We start from the raw sequence: 22500 nt of genomic DNA, 5'->3' as shown, positions 1-22500 counted from the left end.
CGGGGCCCGCTGGGAAATGGAGTCCCCGGCTCGGGGGGCCATGAGGAGCCGGCCCGGCCGCGCCATCGACCCGCGGCTCAAGCAGCGCGTCAAGCAGGTACCGCCCGCCCCACGGGCACCCCCGGCAGCGGCCACGGCCACGGCCACGGCACTGGCGGCGGGAGGGGGGGGGACTCGCGTGTCCCACGCCCGCTGAGGGGCCTTGAGCATCCGGCCCGCTCAGGGCCTGGAGGGGACCAAAGCCCGGCCTTACCTCCCAGAGCTTTTAAATAGGCATTAGAAAGGTCTATTTGTTTGTTTGATGGGGTGTTTTTATTTGGGTGGGGTTTTTTATATAATTTATTTTCTGTTATTTCGTTTTATTTTCGCGCATCTTTTCGTCCTCTTCGGTATTTCTGATCCTGAAGGTGGCTGCTGCTTCAAGCGTGCAATAAGTAGTGCAAAGAAAATACACTCAGAGTGTATAGAGATGTATAAATGTACCGTATGTGTGTATATATATGTATAAATATGTACATATGTAGGTATATGTGCATATGTGTTGTGTGCATATATATGTATATACATGAAGTGTATATATGTATGTGTGTGTACATATATATATGGGTATTAATAGGAATTTCCTCACAGAAGGGGTGATTAGACATTGGAGTGGGCTTCCCGGGGAGGTGGTGGAGTCCCTGGAGGTGTTTAAGGAAAGACTGGATGTGGCACTTGGTGCCATGGTCTATTTGACATGATGGTGTTGGGTCACAGGTTGGTCTTGATGATTTCAGGGGTGTTTTCCCACCAATTTGATACTGCGATTCTGTGATGTGGGCAAGTTTTAAGTGTTTGCGTTTGGAAACATGTAGAGCAGTTATATTAAATAGCTGAATAAAAGGGGAAAATAAAATTAATTCCCTAGTACGTGTGTGAAGAGCAGGGAAAACAGTGATTCCTTCAAGTGGCACAGCGCTGTGTTACGTCTTATGATAATCTCTGGTGACTTTGCAAGTTAAACACCATTTTTTTGAGCCTCTGTATTAGCGTACTCCACTTCTAATTCCTTAAAATGCAACTGGCTGCTTGAGGGAACTCGCTTGGTTTAATTTACAAGATCACAGTGACTGTGAGTATTCTGAAGTGGTAAAGCCTTTTTATGGTAGGCTTGATGTTTCCTGCAGGGCAATAGCTGATGTGAAGTTTAACATCATTTTAAAAGATACCTCTGTATTCAATTTAATTGTTTTAAATAGAGTTATTAATTTAAATGAAGTTTTGAAATTCTCCTCATTGTGACATCTGTGATACCATGTCTTGTAGGGAGATTCTCTGTTTTCTTTTCTCCTTTTTAAGAAGGAATTGTTCTTTACAGTATCAGAACTCCTTCTCACTCCCAATTTGGAGAGCGGGCAAAGAGAGTGAATGGAGTATGTGGAATTTTGTACATTTTCTTACACTTTCATAACTGTAGTTTGAAAACGGGTTGGAGTAGCTGCTATCATAACAATAGAAAGGCTTGACAGAATTCACTTTTGTTAATACACTTTCCTGTAGTATTCCTTGAAACATCTTGTAAAGAATTAAGTTCTCGTTACAACAGCATTCATGCTGATTGATATAGATGGTTTCATTTTTAGGGTAGGAGATTTAAACCAAAAGGAGGTTAGCTGAGAGGAACCAAGAACTTTAGGATTGACAATAGGATGCTGTGTGGGCTCCAAAGTCAACTTTCTTACTAAATAAAAGCATTGGAGTTGAGCCAGCCCCTAAAGTCCCAAAATGAAGGATACTGCCCTTTCTGGGGAATCAGAGCTACCTGTTATCTGTCATTTAATAAGCATTTCTCATTTCCTTGGGAAATACTTTCTGATGTGTTGCAAGGCAGTGAAAAGCTGTTTCTGATTTTCATTTTGAACTTCCTAAGAAGAGTAGAGTTTGAAAAAGGCATATGTTGTCTAGCTGTTCTGGGGAAGTGATTAACAAGGACTTTGTTCTCTGCTTAAAATTCTTCGTTTCAGTATCTTGCAAGCAGTAAATGTGGGCAGTATGTTGACATTGGAGTTCTAGCATCTGATTTGCAGAAAACCTACAGGTGAGCCAAGATTTGTGTTCTTACATTCTGTATTTAAAATATTAGATTATTATTTTTTTACATTCGTGCATTTTTAATTAAAAAATTTTAAATTTTGTTACATTAACTTCCTTGCCAGTTGTCGAGGTTGACTGAAACAGTTAAGGTCATTTCCCCTTCAGGTTTCCCTTTGCTGAAATATCTAGTAACACATATCTTATTAATGCACTGGAATTACAAGACCTACTTGTGGGTTGATTTTTTTGTTTGTTTGTTTTAAATAAACAGCTAAAGATGCATGGCAGCCTGCTGGACTTTACCCCAGTGAGCTTAAAATATGAGGGGAGAATAACTCTTCAGTACAGGACTCAACAAGACATTATTATCTTGCACGGTTGCTCAGCAGGACAGTCAGTATTGTCTAATTATTTTTAGGCCATCACACTTGTTTGGGTAGGGAGCAAGGTTGTGTTTCAGCACATCACTGGTGGGGATTAATGAAGAAGTGTATTCACTCATGTTTGTGTGCTCTGTTTATATGTGCCTTGTTAGATAAAATGAGCCAAACTCAATTGCTTAATAGATTATGGATCTTAGGGTTTTGTTTTACCTCTGTTGGCTGTTGTATTAAAGCAAGTTAGTAAAACACACCTTCAATAAGTGAAGGTAAAAGGTTGATGGTTTTTGCTTGCATTTAAGGATACTCTTGAATCGGAATTTTTCATAGTGACCGTTATTAATTAACACAGTTATTTCTTACTGGACTGTCCTTTCTAGACTAAAGTCCTGTGCCCATATGTTCACGTTTGCATTAAAATTAAAATATTGTTAATGTTGTGAAATAGAATCCAGTGTGCTCATTTGTACATTGCTGCTTCTCTGTATCTACAGTTAAAGAGGACCTTGATCATTTTTACTAAATATTCTCTTAGAGACCAGCATAGTTTAGTGGTTTGGTTTCATCCCAGTAACTGAGCTATTCCAGTCTTAAATAAAAATAATCATTTTTTCACACGGTTGGTTTTTAATAAGAAGTTGTGTGGAAGCTTGGGTATTAACTTACCATGTATTTTTTCCCCTGAGAATGACAATATGTTGAGGGGGAAAATCAGTTGGTGTAACCTGTTTATTTTGGTTTTCTTTTTCAGTGCAGAATATGGACGAAGAAAAAGAAACGCCTTTAGAATACAAGTTGCAAGAGGTAGTTCCGTTAGTGTTGTGCCCAAGATGCCAAATTCTTTGATTATGCTTTGACTGTTTTCTTAAATGTTTGAACTTTTTCTTTCAGTGTTTGGAATAATCAGTAATGAAAAACAGCGTGAGGATTTAGCAGCTTTAGAAGCTGAACATGTGGCAAAAAGAGCGCGACAAGAGAAAAATGAGTAAGACGAGTTTTTACCAGTAGATTAATAATGCCTTTAGTGTTATCATGTCTTTAAAGCTTTCTGTCTTGGTATTATTAAATTTTGGTAGTTTCAAGGTTACAGGTTGTCCCACAGGCTTGTCTTCTTCAGAAGTTACCTGTATTTATTGGAATCACTTCTGTCCCTGAAGACAAGCAGATACTAGAGCTAATCATGATTTCTCTGTTATGGGGAACATACAGCCCTGAATTAGTGGATACCTTGGGGCTTCTTGGATAGTTTTCCACACAAGGCCTCAGTTCCCATGGGATTCAGTACCTTTGTTCTGTTTTGTTCTTAATCTTTCTTGGGCGTGAGAGATATTATCTACATCTGAGAGATAAGACTGCAAGACAGGATGTTCTGAGTAAATCGCCAGTGGGAATGACATTGGAATTGGGATTTTCTGACTCCTAAACTTGGCATAGTCTCATGGACTTCTGGTTTCTCTAACTTGTGGTAGATATTAAGGATCTTGTGGGAAATTAGAACAGTGTTGTCAGAAGGACTAGTCTAGTTCAGCAGTGATTTACTACTACTTCCCTTGTGCCAGCATTGGTGATTGTGTGATCTCGTGGTGAACTGAGTCAGAGTGATCCTACATCGCCTTTTTTTAAGACTCTCTTTCAGCCAAGCTGACGAGTCGATCCAATTCATCACAGACTTGGAAAGGATGCATTTTTAACTCTTAAAAGTAGAACATTGGAAACATGCAAGTCAGGAATTTCTCTCCAGCCTTAGACTGCCTGTCATAGTTGTGGGGAGCCACGTTGTTGAAATTGCATTTGTTTTATTTTATGGATGTCTCGCTTGCAGTTCTACTCTGATAATCATGGGCTTTTTGTCTTCCTTCCATGTAAAGGACTATTGGAAGTACCACAGATGACTCTGATTATGATGATTATCCAGAAGATCTAGTAAGTTGTGTTTGATTATGTTTGTATTTGCATAATATACGATTCTATGTTGTGAAAGTGCACTTGGAGAATTTAAAAGTGGAGATAAAAGAGGAGGTGTAGTCAAAGTTGACAATTCCAGCTGAGAATCTGGAGAGCTGAAAGGAGATTGAATTCTGAAGGAATAGGAAGAACCTGAGGTGGGGAATTACTTTTGAGGAAGGCACGCTGGGGGCCTGAAAGACTTAGCTAATGAATGAAGTGATTAAAGGAACCGTCTACTACGAAACTACTACGGAAAGAGGTGCCTGCCAATTAACAGGGTTCGTTTCAGGGTGAATTGCAAAGGCTGTTGCCCGTTCAACCACCACATGTAGTTTTATATGCTGTCATTTGATTTGCAGAGGAGTGTGTTGGGAGATGCATGCCTCTTTTCTCCAGCAGGGATAATGCTGAGTTATGTTTATGAACAGTTTTTGTTGGCCTCTTACTATAAATAATCTGTCCCGTATATTTTCTTTTCAAATGTGTGACTCTGCAGTCTACAAATCACATGAACAGTTCCCTGCTGAGCTTATATAAGAAAGGAAATCCCGATTCTGTTCCAAGCACTCCAAAAACTGACCCAGTGGAAACCCCTCCTCCTGCACGAACAGCACCTCAAACAAGCACCGTGTCACCAGGAGCAAGAGGAGAAACAGGGATCTCTGATGGTGGCTGGTTCATTGATAAAACTCCGTGTGGAAAGGACTTTTTCATTGACCTTTCTGAGGATGTAGAAGGAGATGAAAAGAAACCGGTTTCTGAGGTATTGTGTTTTACAAACCCAAGATGATTAAACTAGAAATATGAATATAATTGATCTGTAAGGTCCCTTCCAACTCAAACCATTCTGTGATTCCTGTGTAACTTGACAGGCTTCTGAATGGTGATTCTAAGACCAAAAAGACAGTCTTTCTCTCTGGATTTTTAAAATATATTATTTTTTTTACAGACATGCATTCTGTGTTCAAAGACAGTGAATGTGTTAAATAGAGAAGAAAGATTGGCTTAAGCCCAGTAGAATACTTGTTTTTAGCCTGAGTTCTGAGGAAGGAATGTCTTAGCCTATTTTTCAGCAGTGTCAAAGGTGATTTTGAACCTTCTGTCCCATTCCAAGCATCTTTGTATGGGAGGTAAAAAGTCACCAAATTATTAATTTCTTCTACATTTTTTGAGGAAAATTAGTGCCTATACTGAGCAGTGGGAAGAAATAAGTAACTGTTACTTACTCCATTTGCCAGTGACCAGGCTACATGGCATGAGGCTTGCTGTAGCCACAGCACGTGTTAAAGTCTTAGTGAGCCTGGGAAAAGTGGAATTTTTTTGAATGGGCAAAGTTACAGAAGATGAAAGGAAATTGCATTGATTTATAAAGCAGTTAAAAATAGATTCTACGCCCTATCTAGTCATATTACCCAGTTTGTTTTTTTTCAAAATAAAAAAATAACTGGGTTGAAGGAGGAGATCACAGTTTTGTTTAGCTGCTGAAAGCTTTCCATCTATGTATCTGAGTTAACATTTGTATTGCTTGTCTGACCAGATGTTTCAGCAGCCTGTTTTTTATGTGAAGGAAGACCTGCATTTACATCTGCCTTTCTAATAACACAAAATGCTTACTGAGTAGGCAGATAAGACAAATCATTCCTTTATCCTGGTAGTACTGCATCCTCTCAGCTAGAGAAAATGAATAGAGATCTGAATAGAGAAATAGAGATGAATAGAGAAAAAGAGAGATCTTCAAATTGTAAAACATTTGCAATACTGTATTCTTAAAAACCTCCTCAGCTTTCATCACTGAACTTTTTATTTCTTTTATCCTGTAATAGTCCTTTTCTTACATGCAGTTATGTTAGCACTGAATAATATTTTCTTATAACCACTTGTGACTTATTAGTAATAAAAATTGTTTCCAGTGGAGTAAAAACATTTGTGTAGTTTTATTCACCCATTTTGAAAAGGGGCAAAATCCTAAGTACAAAAAGGATTTTCTACAAAAGGAGTTAAATTCCTGCCTTGCTTGTCTTTATTTTTATAGTATGCATAAATTTAGCATCATAGACACACATTTTCTTCTTTTAAGTATTTGCAGGAGTTCACTGACTTTAAAAGGTTATGTATATGTAATTCTCATTTTATGACCTAGAAATCAGCAGAATTTTCCCTCTTGGAGAGTGAAAGAAAGAAGACAAAGGGCAAGAGAGCAAAAAGAAAAAAGGAAGAATTTCCAGATGTAGATGGAGAAATTGAATCCATGTTACTTAAGAAAGGTGAGAAGTTATTTTTGGTGTGTTACTCAAAACAGAGATGGTATTTGACCATGGAATCTGTTACTGGAGAAGTGTTTTCTTGAGGTGCAGAGAGGTGATCTCAAGTTATACTCAATACTAAGTTAGCTAAGGCTAACTTAGCTAACTTAACTAAGGCTGAGTACCTCTTTGTCTGGTGTTAGCAACTACTGTTATACCACATCTAAATTTGGGTGACTTTTCCTCCTTAACAGTGAGAAGTAAAGGACCAGAGCTTTACCGCCCCTCAGTGACGTTTGAGGATGTAGGAGGCAACGATGAAACTTTAAAGGTTAGTTAAAATTTTATTTGTGGGCTACAGGATGCACTGAAAGAAATGTCACATGAAAAATGACAAAGAAGGAACCTTGTGGAATTCGTCTGCATGGCACTGAGAAGAGCTGCTTATACCAACAACAAGAAGGTTGTTTATTTTCCTTGGGTTAATCTTTCTGTAAGCAGTCACTGAAATCAGATTAATAAACAGAACTTGCTTTATTGTGCACTGTCTATAATAGTAGCAATCTGTAATACAAATTTCTGTAATTTAAGTGAAGGTTGTTCTTGTTCTCATCAGGAAATATGCAAGATGCTCATTCACATCCGTCATCCCGAAGTCTATAACCACTTAGGCGTGGTCCCACCTCGTGGTTTTCTTTTACATGGGCCACCAGGATGTGGGAAGACATTACTTGCACAGGCAATTGCTGGGGTGAGATAGCTTTGAATTTACAGTGTCTTCTTTTCCTGAATTATATTTAGAGAGAAAGAAAACAGTCCTTCTTCACGATAGACTAAATCATTCCACTTCTTTATCCTTCCTGTGACAGTCTGAAATATATTAATCTTCACTTCCTTTGTTTGAATTCCATCTGAATCTGTGCTTGATAGAACCTCATATATAAAGAAGAGACTCATGGTGACAAGATTTTACATTTGAAATTGTTCTGAGGCATTCCCAGGACAACAGTGTGGGCACGGGTGTTGAGAAGGGTGTAAATGGAAGGTAGTTCTGGTTAAATTTACGTAGTGTTTCATTTTAAGTCTAGACTCAACCTTACCATCTCTTATGAGGCATTACATTGATTTCATTGTGTGGCATCCATTAACCAGTCGGTTTCTGAATTCCCAACCTGGATGTTGCCTTGCCTGTGTCAACCTGACATTTTCAGAGCATATGACACCGTTGGGTGTGGATAGTTTGGTGTGTGGTGAGGGCACAACTATGTGTAGCACTGCTGTGCTATAGTCTTTCAAAGTCACCATTGTATTTATTTATTTTTAAGAGCAGAAAACCTTGAGTGTGTGTTTTACAAGTGTCTTATTGTACCCTCCTGCTCAGATATTTCTGGAGCAGGATTAAGGGAACCAAACCTGGTGGGGCCTGTCTTGCACTGTTATGCATAGAAATAAACAGTTTTTTCAAGAAAGGAGCCCAAGCACAAACTGAAAAATATGCATTGTGAAGGACTGGGTTGGGAACCAAGGTGAGAAGCTGTTTGACAGTGCAGTCACTTAACTGAATTAGGGAAAGTGTGGGGTTTTTTTTAATATCCATTTCCATTCACTTGGACAAATGGCTCAGACCCATTTTAAGTTGAATGATACTACTTATCTTTTTTAAAAACTCTTTAGGTTTTAGTCTTGGTTGCGTAGTTTGTAGGTGTCGTATTGGAAAATATTTGTCTGCAAGGACAGCCTTGCAGACAAATTTCTAACCTCTGGATATATCAATCAACATTCCTTGTCTCTTCCAGGAACTCGAGCTCCCAATGTTGAAAGTGGCTGCAACAGAGATTGTGTCTGGAGTGTCAGGGGAATCTGAACAGAAACTGAGAGAACTGTTTGAGCAGGCTGTGGTGAGACACCCACTGGAAATAACACTGTGAATTGTTTATCTCTTTCTCTGTAAAGATTTGTACTTTGTTGCTGTGGATTGAATTTGGGTGAATTTTAGTGAGCGAATTCTTATACTGTTGCACACATGACTTCTCTCCCCTCCTGTGACCAGAATTCCATTGTACTGTCATGATGTCACAGGGCACAAAGCTCACTATTCTGAAGCCTTGACAAAAGATAGTTCATCATAGCAATGTAAAGAGAGCAACAGAAATTATTTACATATTTGGAGCTGCTTGGCTGGATGTATAAAAAACCAAAGTAAAAGCAGTTGATTGTGCTTTTTTGTTACAGGGTTTTTTGCTAGTTTAATGTGGTGTGGAATTTGAGTGAATGTGAAAGACTTCAGGCTTTGGGGGTCTAAGTATAAAGTAGAAAATTTGGAACAAATGTGATAAGAGCAGGAGACAAGCTACAGTTGAAGTCTTGATTTGGTGTGATTTCTGGACATAGTAAGAAGCAAAGAAAATGAGAGAGGTTGAGATAATTTTAATGTAAACAAATGCAGATGTGGTTAGTGTTTTACTTCATGAAGACAGTTTTCCGTTCCTGACCTCTGAGAATGTTATGGTTTTCTAACTTTATTCCATTTTTCTACTTTCCCTCATGACTGTATGTAGGTATTTAAAGTATTTCCTGTAAAAAAGAAGGTTAAACAGGGCAAAAAGATTGCTTGTGAAGCCATTAATTTATTATGTTTCCAGTTCATACAGTATTTTCATTTTTAGAGAGCCTTGTTAAGATGTTGTTTAGAATAAAATTAAATAGTTTATGGGAAAGAGTTTTTAGAAATTACATATCTTTTCTGTGTGGAGTGATTGAGAGGAGGTTGCTCTAAAAATTGTTGTTGCAGAATTTACATCTAATGCATAAATATAGATTTTTTTTTAAGTGTGAAAACTTTTTATAGCCTCTCACATTCACTTAAGGAGTTCTCCAGTCCGTTTTTGTACCAATTTTTGTGCAGGGATAAAGGCACGATTCCACATCATGCAGGTCCTGTGGAATCTCGATGGCTTTTCCCCTGTCAGACAGAGGGAAAGGGAATGACCAGTAGATGGCGCAGCTGTTGCCTGATAACACCCAGTGCATGGGGTGTGCAACGCTATTTTTTTATAGGGCACTCCTTTGCAAGATGACTCCAGTGTTTTCCTGAAGTATTCCTTTGTACTACTAGTGCTTTATGTGAATATTAATAATCTTCTGTCAGTTAAACACCATTCTATTAGTTACACAAATTATCATTCCGAATTAGTCTTGGCTTTTTAGGAAGTACATGGAATTTTAGAACACTTGTAGGAGTTTCTCATGGCTCATTTTTCCTTTTTGAACACGGTCAGGCTCTGTAGTAGTCTTGAAGTTACATGACCACCTACTGCTCCTTTTGTTTCATCATGAGTGTCAGTAACATTAGCTCTTGAAATTCCACAGCTCTAATGTCACTAACAAAACAAACAAAACCCAAACCAGACCTTTCTTGTGTGATTTTCGTTTGTGGACTTAATCAGGCAGTCACAATGGAATATTTGTGGGAAACATAAAGCAACATAGAGGTATATTTAAATTTTAAACAGTGGGCAGAGACATTTTGAATCTCAAGCCTTAATTATTCCATAGCCTCAGTTCAGCACAGTTTCATAGTCTGGTGACTCTCCAAATCCTCAGAAAGAACAATAGAATTGTTCCAGAAGCAGTTGATTGTGCAGTAGATTTACAGTAATAACTATAGATTAGTGAATAGGAAAAATTTCTTTCTTGTAATACACCCTGCCAGTGTCATTTTGTAATTATTAATATTTTTTGTTCCTAGTCCAGTGCACCGTGTGTCCTTTTCATTGATGAGATTGATGCAATCACCCCAAAAAGAGAAGTTGCATCCAAGGACATGGAGCGGAGGATTGTTGCTCAGTTCCTGACTTGTATGGACGGTCAGTTTCAGGAACATCTGTGCTAAGCTCGAATTTCTGATTAGCAGGCTTGCTGTCTGCTTTACTTCAGTACTGATGTGTGGTTATTTAGAGAAGCTCGTGGTAATAATTTTTCATGTTTTGGTACTGTGGGGAGTGATGGGAAGCCTCTTATAAATTTGATGTTATTTTCACAGTGGTCTGTCTAGCATTATGTAAGCCTATCTGTTGCATAAGCAGAACTAATGGAAATATCTGTTGAATTTAATTTGAAATGCTTATTTTTACTTGGTGATTCAAAATGCAAGTTCTGGGTAGTAGAAATAAGGATGACCAGCAGTGACTGTTGGTCAGTTTATCTGTGCTGAGTGTTATCGTGTGCTACAGAAACAGTCCCACAGATACCGGAACAAAGTTGGGACAGTGAGTATGAGTATTAACTTCCTTCCTTCCTTCCTTCCTTTAGACTTGAATAATGTGGCTGCCACTACCCAGGTCCTTGTTATCGGAGCAACAAACAGACCCGACTCACTGGACCCTGCGCTGAGGAGAGCTGGGAGATTTGACCGAGAAATTTGTTTAGGGATCCCGGATGAAGGGGCGAGAGAAAAGTACGTGTTACGAACTTTAAGCTTCTTTGTGATTAATTAGTAGTTAAGGCAGTAATGTGTAAGTTGACATACAAATTAAGGAAAAGTACTTTATTGTGTTTAGTCCTATTTGTGCCTGTACACACCTGTGGATCAGCACACTCTGAAAAGCGCAGAAGACATTGTGTGCATCTACTCTTTGTCTTGGAAGCTCTGTCTACATTTGGAGTGGTCTCCTTTCTTGTGTGCAAATCTGCTTTTAGCATTATGTTAATGGGTTTTCAAGTGCCTTAACAGTATAGATGATGGAGTCAAATGTATATTTTCTGTTTTTCAGGAAGTTAACATTCTATCTTTGCTGTTCCCTATGGAACCATTAAATTCAGTATAGCCCATTTGTTGGTCCTCTCAAGCACATACCTTAAGCAACAAGCCTAGATTCTTCATTCCAGTCCTCGTGGAAATACACCAGTCCAGGCATTCAGCTGAGCTGCATCCTCTGTTGTGTAACTGGCCCTTTTTTACCCAAAGAGCTGTGACTGTCAGACTAACTTAAAAGTAATAAATCTATTTTTGCTTTCTTAATTAAAAAGGAACTGCTACTCATTTCCACAACAGCAGAAAACACAGGAAGGGAAGTTTGAAAACAGCTGGGGCTTATCTTGTTATAGAAAGGAAAGGAAGGTTAAAGGATAAGTTTCTTCTACCTCATCTAATCATATTTCTAAGTTGGGTTTTGTTTGGGTTTTTTTTTTCCTCCCTTGTTCCTCCAGAGCTGCAGCCCTGTAGAAATTATGTTCCTCTTTGTTGTGGGAAAACATGCAGATTGTTAGAGGCAGAACTAAAGAGTTAACTGATGGGAGTTCTGATTCTGTGGTACTTCTTAGGATCATATTAAAATTCATATTCCCAGAAACAGCACTGTTTTGAAGGACAGCAGTTGTGAATGGCAAAGTCTTTGCAGTGTGTAGAGATTGTTCACTGGTGGAGAGTAGTCATATTTGTTCATGTTATTGTTTTGTACAATTGTTTGTGTTCCTGGAGGTGTAAGCTTACAGGAACTGTTGATTTTGATTTTTTTTTTTTTTAAATTATTCCCTCCCCATGCTTCCCCTGATTTTCTGTTTTGTTTTGTTTTGTTTTGTTTTGCCAGGGAGTGTGGGGATGGTGTTGTTCCTTTATTTTAAAATGAAAGGGTCATATAGAAACAGAAACCCTTACAGTGTGCTGACTTAGGATAAATGAGTCTTGCTGAAGGCAAGCTTTGAACTGCTTAGCTGAGGTTCCACAGCCTTAGCAGGGTGGAGTAAGATGAGGATCTGGAGGTCTTGCTTTACTTGCAGTGTTTTCTTGTACGTGTATGAAGCCCATGAAGGAAAATAATATCTGTAGGACACAAAGTCAGAACAAGCCATTTATAGTTCTTAACTTTTTGCACTCTGACTCAGTTAATTAGCTACAGCTGCTGTCAGGTTGAAAAATTCTTGAGAACCACACTAATATCACTAATAAAGCTTCAAAGGAAAGAGGATGGCTCTTAGCAGTGGGGAAGGCAAACAGATGAAACATTGTAATTTCAGAGTTTTGAATAGCTTAATCACTTGTTTCTTTCTTGACTTTTCTGTAGTTTCATTACTTGATCTGGAAATAATTTAAACTAGTTTCATTGGAACTAGAAAGTATCTTTGGTTTGTGCTGCCTCTTTAAAATATTTTCCCAATGAAGTGATGTTTTCCTGTTTTAAACAAGTTGATATGATCCCTTTCCTCAGAGTTCTTCTGCCAGTTTCTGTGCAGTGACATTGGCTTATGCCTTTTTTTTTTTTTTTTGACCAGTCATTTAGTTTTCACTTGTCCTTGGCTCGGAGAGCAGCCAGAAGTCTTAATGGACCTTAAAGGAGGTTTTTAAAGCTTCAGCCTTGCTACAGAGTGAAAAAACTCCCATTTAAAAAAAAAGTGCAAAGCGTAGCACTTCACTGGCAGTTACATAAAGCTGTTTTGTGTTAGTGAGGGAGCTACATAACTAGGTGTAACTTTAGCTTTTGAATGAGGATGAGGTAACACATGAGCTGTGTGCACAATAAAACTGTTGGAAGTTTTACTGGGGATCCAGGAAATACCTGCTGACAAATTCCACTGAGAATGGCCAGGGAAGGATACTGAAGGTCAAAAGATAGAGCACCACACGGTCTGATTTCATTTGCTCCTTGCAGAATAGGTTGTCATGAGTGTTCTTCAATACATAACTAAAAGTGGGATGGAACAGACTGTGCCGACTAGTGTAGTGAGGAATACAAGGTTAAATATCTTAATGGATAACTTGAGTGCATCTCTGTGGTACAGTCTGAGACTTACCCGGTTGATTTGGAATCATAAGCTAAAGTTTAAAGAATCTATAATACTTAAATTCACCAAAACTGGCTTTTACCCACTGATTGGTATTGCCTGGTTGATGCTGTTAGTTTTTAAGAACTAAAAGGAAATCCATAGCACATCTTTGTGGATTTCAGTGTTTGTTACTGCACAGTTGAGTGAAACTTCCCACTGTAGTTTTTCAGTTCATGGGGACTGAAAGAGTCCTTAAATCCGTACTGTTTGTTTATATATATGCTAAAAAACCAAAGCTACAGCCTCATTTTTCTTTTTTTTTATTCTCCCTACTCAATTAGAATCCTTCAGACGCTGTGTCGAAAGCTTAAGCTCCCAGAGTCCTTTGAGTTCCGTCACTTGGCACGGCTGACTCCGGGTTATGTGGGAGCTGATCTGATGGCACTGTGTCGAGAGGCAGCGATGGGCACAGTGAACAGGGTCCTGATAAAATCTGAGGAGCAGAGAAGGAAACACGCACAGGCTGGAGGAAACACAGCTGAAGAAAGCATGGGAACAGGAACAGACATCCTGGTGGAAGAGGGCACCAAACAACTGGAACTTCCTCCTAAGGTATTTATTCCTTGAAGCATTTTATAGTTGTAAAAGTCATCGCTCATGAATTCTCAAACATCTATGGCCAATGTAATATTTAATTGAGATTTAGAGCTGTCAGCTACTAAGACAGGAGCTGAATGACCCATGTAATGGGTCTGAACAAGTGGCTTCCAAAACCCAGTCCTCCTAAAAGTCAACGTTCACGTTTTGTACAAGGTGTGGTTTTCCCATTGGATTTTTCTGTTGGTGTTTGTACTGTGTTGTTTTGTTTTCTAGCAGAGCAGAGGCTAAAAGGGCAGCTGTATCTCTCTTCAAAAGTGTATCAACTGTTAACAGAATTTTAAAAATAGTAGGCTGGCACTGAGTTTTCTGCACAAGCTGCTTGCTGTGCCCACAGTGAAATATCTGTTATGATGCCCGGGGTTCTTCCCTGACCTGATAAAGTATTTAAGCAGTCTGTGTTTTCCCTCCAGATGTGTGATTACTTGAGGTAAATCAAATTTGTGCCTAGTACCTATAGTATGTTCGAGGAAGAGATGAGCTGTTAATGTGCAGGACAGCTGGAACTCTGTTGCAGAAAATAGCATTTCTAGTGCCAGAATTATTCTGTGGCCCAAGTAACATGATGTAGTTAGTGAAGCACAACAACTTTATATAGAAAGCCTTGGGCCTACTTCTCAAAATTTGGAGTCTGTATGTGCATTTATAATGTGCAGGCTTCCTAAAGATTTGCCTGGAGAAGTAAAACAAAGTAGGCTTAAATCCACATTGCACTTAGATTCTGTTTTTAGAGGGACTGGCAAAGAAAACTGTTACTGTAATTACAAAAACCAGTGTAAAAAAGCTGTAGTAAGCCTTTGTATTAGTGTAACATAACCATACTGCAAACCTCCCAGTGTTTCCTGGGGCCCGATGCAGCCAAAAGAAAGTGGGGAAGGGCAGGTAGTTGCAGCTTTTATCAACATCACCATCATCAAAGGGGTCATTGAGAATGAGGAAGTCTAATCCTAACAAAGCCATATTTTGATAGCTGGCAGGAGGTTGACATAGCCTAATACAGGGTATTGTCATTAAAACCCTTGTATTATGTTTATAATGGAAAAATAAACATACAAAACCTTTAAAAATCATTCACACAATTCAAGTAAACAAACCCAGTGGTCTTGGCTATTTCAGAGTTTCTCTTAATGGTTCTGTTAAGAGGAGGAGGGAGGGCTTAAGAGGGATATCAGGCACTATAAAGACTTCTATTTCTTTGTGGTCAGTTGTAGAGCTCTCCTAGTTGAAACTGATAGGAAGTGATACTTTTCCTGTATGCGGCTGTAGGAAAAATGTTGAAACGTCACAGAATTTTTACTTTTATTTTTTCCTCCCTCTATCTTATAATGAAAATCCTGATACAGTTTTACTTGTGGTGCAGTACCAGTTTGCTTTGATACTGCCTCTCTGTATTAGAACAGTATTTATGTATTTATGTTGTGAAGGTATAAATTTTTTCAATCAAGCATTTTCTAGGGTAGTTTCCCCAGTAAGGAACTGACTGGGGAAGCTGGAACTTGCCTCCTTGGGTCACTGTGGCCTGCAACGTGGGACAGCATTACCCTGCTTCTCTATTCTGCTTGCCCAGACTTTGTCAGGGCTTGATTACAAAGCTAGGTCTAATCAGGCTGAGGAAATGACTTGGTGACTTGAAATCAGATCGTGTTAAATAAAAGTGTGTATTCTACAAGTGTGTTAAGAGTTTCAAAGGTTTACTCGTAACTGAAATTTCTGCAAATTGTTGAAATTGTGCTGTTCAGGAGAGTTTTTCACTTTCTCTTGAAAGCAGTTTGTTGTTAAAACCAGAATTAATACATAAAAATAATACATAGTTCAGAAATTTCAGCGTGGAACTAACTTTCTCCTTATTGGTGTGGGAGGAGCAGTAGGAAGAATTAGAAGGCAAAATACACATGCTAGCTCAGCTTCTGTGTATCTAAATCAAGATTTTAGCCTCAGCTCAGTGCTTTCACATGTGCTAAATGTGCAAAGAGCTTTCCTGGAACGTTTTTATCAGTATTATGTACAGTACATATAAGATATGTAAATTGCTGCAACGTAATAATGTAAATATGTGGTTGATAGTTGAAGTATTGCTTTGCAAAACCCCTTAAAATAGTTCTTAAAGTCCAGTCTAGTGCATAATCTTTTTGTTTTCCTTTCCATGATCCCTAAGGATGAATTGCAGAGACTTTTGGATTTGCTGAAGAAGCAAGACCCCTTGCCTGAGGAGCAGCTGCAGAAGCTGTGCATTGAGATGAATGATTTTATTGTTGCACTGTCATCAGTGCAGCCCTCTGCCAAGAGAGAAGGCTTTGTCACAATCCCTGATGTGACATGGGCAGATATTGGAGCCCTGGAGGATGTTCGGGAGGAGCTGACTATGGCAATATTGGTATGTCTGAACCTTATTTTCAAAGACTTTTTGCACTTCCCCTTATGTAGGAAATAAAACTGTTTGGTTTTACTGTTTATTTCAGTCATAATGTTCTGCTCATGAGTTCTAACGTGCTACAGACTAGAAATTTTGCAACATCTTTATTTAAAACAGTTAGGCTTCTGTAATTTGCTTTAAAATTTGTTACAAGGGCATGTATTTAACATTTTGCTCTCTGTACTCATGCTTACAGTGTGTTTGTGTCGCTCAGTCTTTAGTAGTCTAAAAGTGTTATACCAACAACCTTGGTTATGCAACTGCCAAACAAAGAATTGGAGGCTGCTTAGCTGGAAGCTCAGCAGTTCTGCTGCCAGTCAGAGGGTTTCTTAACACTAATACCTTAAGATTAGAACTTGGGTAAATAAAATCTTTGCCTCTCAGTAACGATACTTCTCCCGTTTGGGGGTACTTATTAGTGCAAGATAATAAGATGCCAATAACTCTTTATTCTTTTAGCCTGTAAAGAATTGGAATAAAGAACTTGCTGATTAACGATTTTTCATTCAACTGTGCCTGAAATTAAAAGTTTCATGTTAGCTTTGTGTCACAGATGACGGTGATAATTTCTTTTTAGGCGCCTGTGCGAAACCCGGAGCAGTTTAAAGCTCTGGGCCTGACTACTCCAGCTGGTGTCCTGCTGGCAGGGCCTCCAGGATGTGGCAAAACACTGTTAGCTAAGGTAAGGCATTTTCTGGACTCAGTCACTCCTACAAAACCATGCACTTCAAGAAGATTCTCCAGTATTTTTAACTGAGTCTGGGTGGTAGTGCCAAAAGTTGGGCTTTTGCACCAGTTCTCGTCAGAACATTAAATTCAGGCCTCTGTGCTGAAGTTATTTGATTTTCTTGTCATAAAGTTACAGTTTTGCTTGAATTGAGAGGGAATTACTGCAAAACTTGAAGGAATAAGTTGGTTGAGAAGAAAGAAGCAAGGATGAGAAGAAGCTCTATTGAATAACCACTTCTATGGAATATTTCACTGTAACTAAATTATGTATTTGGAAGTACTCTACACTCTACTATATTTATGTAATTGTTGTATTTACCTTTCTGAAAATACTTTTGTTTTCCTTCATGAGCATTTCAGTTCTTACAGGCTGTCCATGTAAATGCAGATAATTGTTCAGGTTTCAGTTTGTCACTCACCTTTATCTTTAGATGCTCTTATGTAGTTTCATATCTCCTTAACTCCCAGTAATTACTGAGAATTCTTTAGCTGATATGAGGGGGGATGGGGTGTGAATCTGGAACACTGCCTCATCAAAGAGAGAACACCTTGCTAAATTCCCTGCTCTCCTCCCACTCTTAATTGCATGTAATTATGCTTTGTACTGTTTTCTGTATTTTACAAACAGTTGATAACTGTGTTCTTTCCCTTATATTTGTTATTGCTCCATGGACAGAACCAAAGAAGCCCTGATAAATGTGTGTTTTTATATATATGCATCTCTCTTTGCCTTTTTGATAGGCCGTGGCCAACGAGTCTGGACTGAACTTCATATCTGTGAAAGGTCCTGAGCTGCTAAATATGGTATGTGCAAATCATTGTGCTTTGGTTATTTATGGAATTCTTGTCCAAAGCGGGGCAAGCAAAATTCCTGGTAATTACACAACTGATACTGGTACAACTGACGTTGCCTTTATTTAACCTCTGCTTCAAGTTTTTAGCAGTGAAGTTGTTCATGTGAAAAGGAAAAAGCCATCTGTGTTGTTTAAGTTTATTTCTTGGTTTAAATTTCCTGGCAGATGGAGCCTTCTTGACTGAAGTAGGATATCTAAATAACCAATTAAATGCATCAGTGCTTTTATGTAGCATGTAGATTTTCAATGTCAACAGTTAATAGTACTCTAGTTCAAATTTTTGCAGCACTGGACTTAGAAGTGTTGTGATATAACTTCAGTCTCTTTTGCAGTCAAGAGAGTGTGTTTAACTGACCAAGATGTCTGCAGTCCACATCTCGAAAGACCATGGCAGTTAGCTGTTTATCAGTAATGTGGAAGCTAAAATCAACATACTGGATTTGATTCATCTCTTCCTAAACACTTATTTATGGGTATTTCAAGTACTGATACAGGCAGGAAATACAGCACTTACGTTAATTAGGAGCCCTGCTTCCTGGTGGAACACAGCAAAAATGGTTGGCTGTGACTCAGGGACTGTGTTAAGTGAATCAAAACATGTTTGTGTGATAAAAATTAAGTGTTTGCATTTACAGTTTTGCAGCCTCTGCCCCTACAGTTCACCATTCAAAGTGAAATTCTGGCTGATTCTTCAGTTCCCTCCTGCCAAGCCCGTGTCTTCAGGCAACTGCTGTATGAACTTCAGCTGTTCATTGTGTTCACATTGCTCACTGGCTTTGTTTGTGAATAGTGGAACAAGGTCCTTAATTAAGACTGTATTTGTTAGTTCTCATCACCAGAAGGATGGCAAGTTACATTTAGTCCCCTGAAAGTGGGAATTCTATTAAACTCTGAATGTACTGACAACTGTAAAAAGTGAACTAGTGATAATTAGTTCCTGCATAAATCTTGATCAGTAGGGAAACAGAGACAACAGACTCTTACCAGAAGCAAACTGGTTAGTATGTTGCATTTCTCCCTTGCAAAGTACCTCAAATACTATTTAGAACTATGATATTTTTTTTTACCCAAGTAAAATCTCCATGTCTTACATTTTTTCAATGTAATTTGTCTTTTATTTCTTTTTTTTTTTCAGTATGTTGGTGAAAGTGAACGTGCTGTACGTCAGGTATTCCAGCGTGCCAGGAATTCAGCCCCTTGTGTTATATTTTTTGATGAAGTCGATGCTTTGTGCCCTCGGAGGTCTGACCGTGAAGTGAGTGTGTCTTAAAATATCTCCATAAATAAATAATCCAAGTTACAGGGTTTTTTGTTTTGTTTTGTTTTTGTGGGGTTTGTTTTGTTTTGTTTTGTTGGATGTTTTTTTAGCCCAGAAGGTATCAGTATCTCACAAGAAAAGCAATCTCTTAGGCTTTCTGTCACTTGAGGAAAAATATGTTGGTCAAGTTTTATAAAGCTTAATACTTTTTTTTTAGTACACATATATGGAAAAAATATCCAGAGAAATTCAGGTTAAGCTGTTGAATTTGGTTATAAGGATGTCACTACTGTGGAGTTAACATTTAACTCTAAATAGTTCATCTGATACTCTTGTTTTAGAGGTTTAAATGTTTGAGAACTTCTTTTCTCCTCAAAAAAATGAATATTGAGAAATTTTGTGTTGTCTTTTTGAGGTAGATGGCAGAACAGTTAGTGTAAATATTTATATGTAGTTCTCTAAGTGAGCACTTTAGTTTTAATTGGAAAGAAGAGGTTTGCCACATGTTAAAAGTCTGTGTCAGGTGTACAGATAGCATGAATTTGGGATGGAAACATGCTCAGAGTATGATAGAAGGAATCCAGAGTGCAGCTACAGTGAAAGTGTGAAAAAGAAACTTTTTCTTTGAGTAGTATTTCAGTGCAGGGAGCCAGTAGATCTTTTGTTTCTTTTACTTTGAAACATTCACATTCCCACTGTTCCCTCAGTTTTGTTGACAAATTTCTCGTTTTAAAGTCAGGAGCCAGTGTCCGAGTGGTTAACCAGCTGCTCACCGAGATGGATGGTCTGGAGAATCGTCAGCAGGTTTTCATTATGGCTGCCACAAACAGGCCAGGTAAGGACCCAAAAATCATGAAGGAGAAATCAGACCTCCTTGACTCTCTTCTAATGAAATCACATGTTCTTAAATATTTGAATTCTATAACTAACCTTGTTCTGTACTTAAAATTACAGCATCTGCTCAAATCCAAACTTTTTCTGCTTGGTTAATCTGTTCCGTGTTCATGTGGCAGTGTGAGATGAAGCAACCTCTTTAGAATGTGTCTAAATTAGCACGTGGTACCATTGCTGCAAAGTCCTTTGAAAGACCTTTGACTGCTTTGGACTTTGCATTATCTCCTTGGAACATAAAAGAAGAAAAGCGAACTAAAATGTAATTTATGTATTTTTTTAATTCTTACACTGATTTTCTATCAAAAACAACATTAGTTTGGGGTTTTTTGCAGGGGGGCATTTGTCTCATGGTAAATCATTTTCCATTTGCTTATATTTTGCTTCCCGGGCTCCATATTCCAAACTAGGCTCCCTTAGGCTGAAGTTGTTCTCTTGTTTCCTCATGTTCTGTCAGGCTTTGATATTAACAGCTGTCTGTGCTCCCTTGCTGGCTCTTCAATTTTTGGTAGCTTTTGCAATTCCAGCAGCATCTTCTTAGTTAATAAGCTGAACACTGACATCTGCTTTACAAATGTCATGTTTTTTTACAAGCAACGTTCTGCATCTTTGTATTATGGAGAAGTCTTTTGTTTTATACATTGCAAGAAACTTGGCTCATCCTGAATTTGAATTCCATCTGGAGCTGAGAGTCATAAGTAAAGGAATTTGTTAGCAGTTTAGAAAGGAACATGCATGAAGATGTTGCACTTCCTTGGTTATGAGCACTTTTTGGAATGTTGCAGCTGAAATTAAATGCAGGATTACTCATATGTCTTGTTAAAAACATACTGGTTTGGGTACCAGAATTTTTGAGAGAAACTTTGCACCTAGAACAGGTATTTGGCAAATTACTAATAACACTGACACAGTTATTTCAGACCTGCATTAACTAAGGACAAGGTGCAGGATCTTACTGAGAAATGGCTTAACAGGGCAAAATAGTAGCATTGCTATTTTGGATATAAATCAGGAGATGAGAAAGTTAAAAAACTTGTCAGATTACTTGGGTCCTATGAATTAAGGAAATTTGATCTGAAATCAGCTTAAATGAGCAACTATGAGGCATTTTTGGTTTTTTCCAATGGTCAAATGCTTCAGAGATTTGAGGAAAATTTTCCTATCTCTTGAATTCTTGGTATCACAAGAGACTCTCAAAAGCCTTCTGTATGGTGAAGGATGAGCAGTAGGTGCTTAAATCTATATCTGCTTGTACCAATTCTTTGATTTAAAGTGGTAAATTTTCCTGGCATGAATTTGATGATCCTGACCTCTCCAATCCAATGTAGAATAGAGAATAAGGTTATACAATGTAGCCCATCTATATATAGATGCAGTTGGATGTACCAAGGGTGTTCTTACCGGTGTCATCAGGTTGCCTTAGGAAAGAGATCTCTCCCTAAATTAGTTATGCTAGCGCAGGCATTTATATCAAGCAGCCTTATTTATTAATGTTTCTCAAGGGCTTTGTATCTAATTACTGACTTGTCATTATCTCTGACTGGTAGTTTGGGCTGGGAATTCCAACACTTCTGAAGTTGAGGAAGCATCCAGCTTTCCTTCCTGCAGTGCCACCTCAGCAGGTTGTACACGAGGCGGGTACTTTTAGGGCTGGTCTGTGTATGTGGCAACGTTCTGAGCTCATGATTCCTTTTGTGGAGGCAGCTGAATGCAACACTTCAGTGGCTTTACAAGGGCCAGGTTAGAATAAATGTTGCTCAGATGTTCATTTCAGGATATGAATACTTGTGTGGGGCAGGTTTGTCCTAATTCCATGGTTTAGATTTACACTGATTCAGTACTTATGGGTCTCATTTTCATGCATATCTGAAATCTGTGAAATTGTTAATCCCTCCCTTTATAAGCCTTATACTGTACTCATCTTTACCATTAAGTTGTTATAAAGTACCTCTGGAATGGTTTGAGGATCTTTTTTTCTTTTTTCCTTTCTTTTTTTTTTCAGTTTTTTTTCTGTTGCCTTGTTCAGCTGCAGTAGCAGATATACTCTTTTACCATACAGAAATAGTTAAAATTACAAAACTTCCCTTAGTAACGAGGTTTGGACTAATATTTGAGGGCAGCTGGAAAATTTGTGAGGCATGAAATCAGTATTACTAGTCAGTGACATCGATGGAGAAAAAAAGTGAATTTGAGGTAAAAATACCAAATGTAAAGAAAACGCAAAGGCAGGGATAACAAATATAATCATCCCATTAAAGGGTATAAATGTAGCTGCAAATTCTGTAAATTGAAA

General features: G+C 38.4%; 1 protein-coding gene across 2 annotated transcripts in view; it reads left to right on the top strand.

Annotated features, from left to right (window-relative positions):
* The first annotated feature begins 3 nt into the window (after positions 1-3).
* NVL (nuclear VCP like) overlaps positions 4-22500 on the top strand; it is a 37611-nt gene continuing 15114 nt past the window's right edge. Inside the window, exons 1-18 of one of the 2 annotated variants that reach the window (XM_050316263.1) lie at positions 4-97; positions 2004-2077; positions 3205-3257; positions 3345-3438; positions 4322-4376; positions 4897-5163; positions 6541-6664; positions 6898-6974; positions 7260-7394; positions 8440-8541; positions 10392-10509; positions 10955-11099; positions 13747-14017; positions 16218-16436; positions 17053-17157; positions 17946-18008; positions 19194-19313; positions 20052-20151. In XM_050316263.1, coding sequence (XP_050172220.1) covers positions 17-97; positions 2004-2077; positions 3205-3257; positions 3345-3438; positions 4322-4376; positions 4897-5163; positions 6541-6664; positions 6898-6974; positions 7260-7394; positions 8440-8541; positions 10392-10509; positions 10955-11099; positions 13747-14017; positions 16218-16436; positions 17053-17157; positions 17946-18008; positions 19194-19313; positions 20052-20151 — 2203 coding nt within the window. In that variant the 5' untranslated portion in view covers positions 4-16. The remainder of the gene's footprint in view (positions 98-2003; positions 2078-3204; positions 3258-3344; positions 3439-4321; positions 4377-4896; positions 5164-6540; positions 6665-6897; positions 6975-7259; positions 7395-8439; positions 8542-10391; positions 10510-10954; positions 11100-13746; positions 14018-16217; positions 16437-17052; positions 17158-17945; positions 18009-19193; positions 19314-20051; positions 20152-22500) is intronic. The other variant, XM_050316264.1, reaches the window with a different exon arrangement.

The sequence above is a fragment of the Myiozetetes cayanensis genome, unplaced genomic scaffold, assembly GCF_022539395.1.
Source record: "Myiozetetes cayanensis isolate MyiCay16 unplaced genomic scaffold, myiCay2020 scf2-11, whole genome shotgun sequence".
In the NCBI taxonomy this organism is placed as follows: domain Eukaryota; kingdom Metazoa; phylum Chordata; class Aves; order Passeriformes; family Tyrannidae; genus Myiozetetes; species Myiozetetes cayanensis.
The sequence above is the reverse complement of the archived record's forward strand: the minus strand, read 5'-3'. Positions and strand labels throughout refer to the sequence as shown.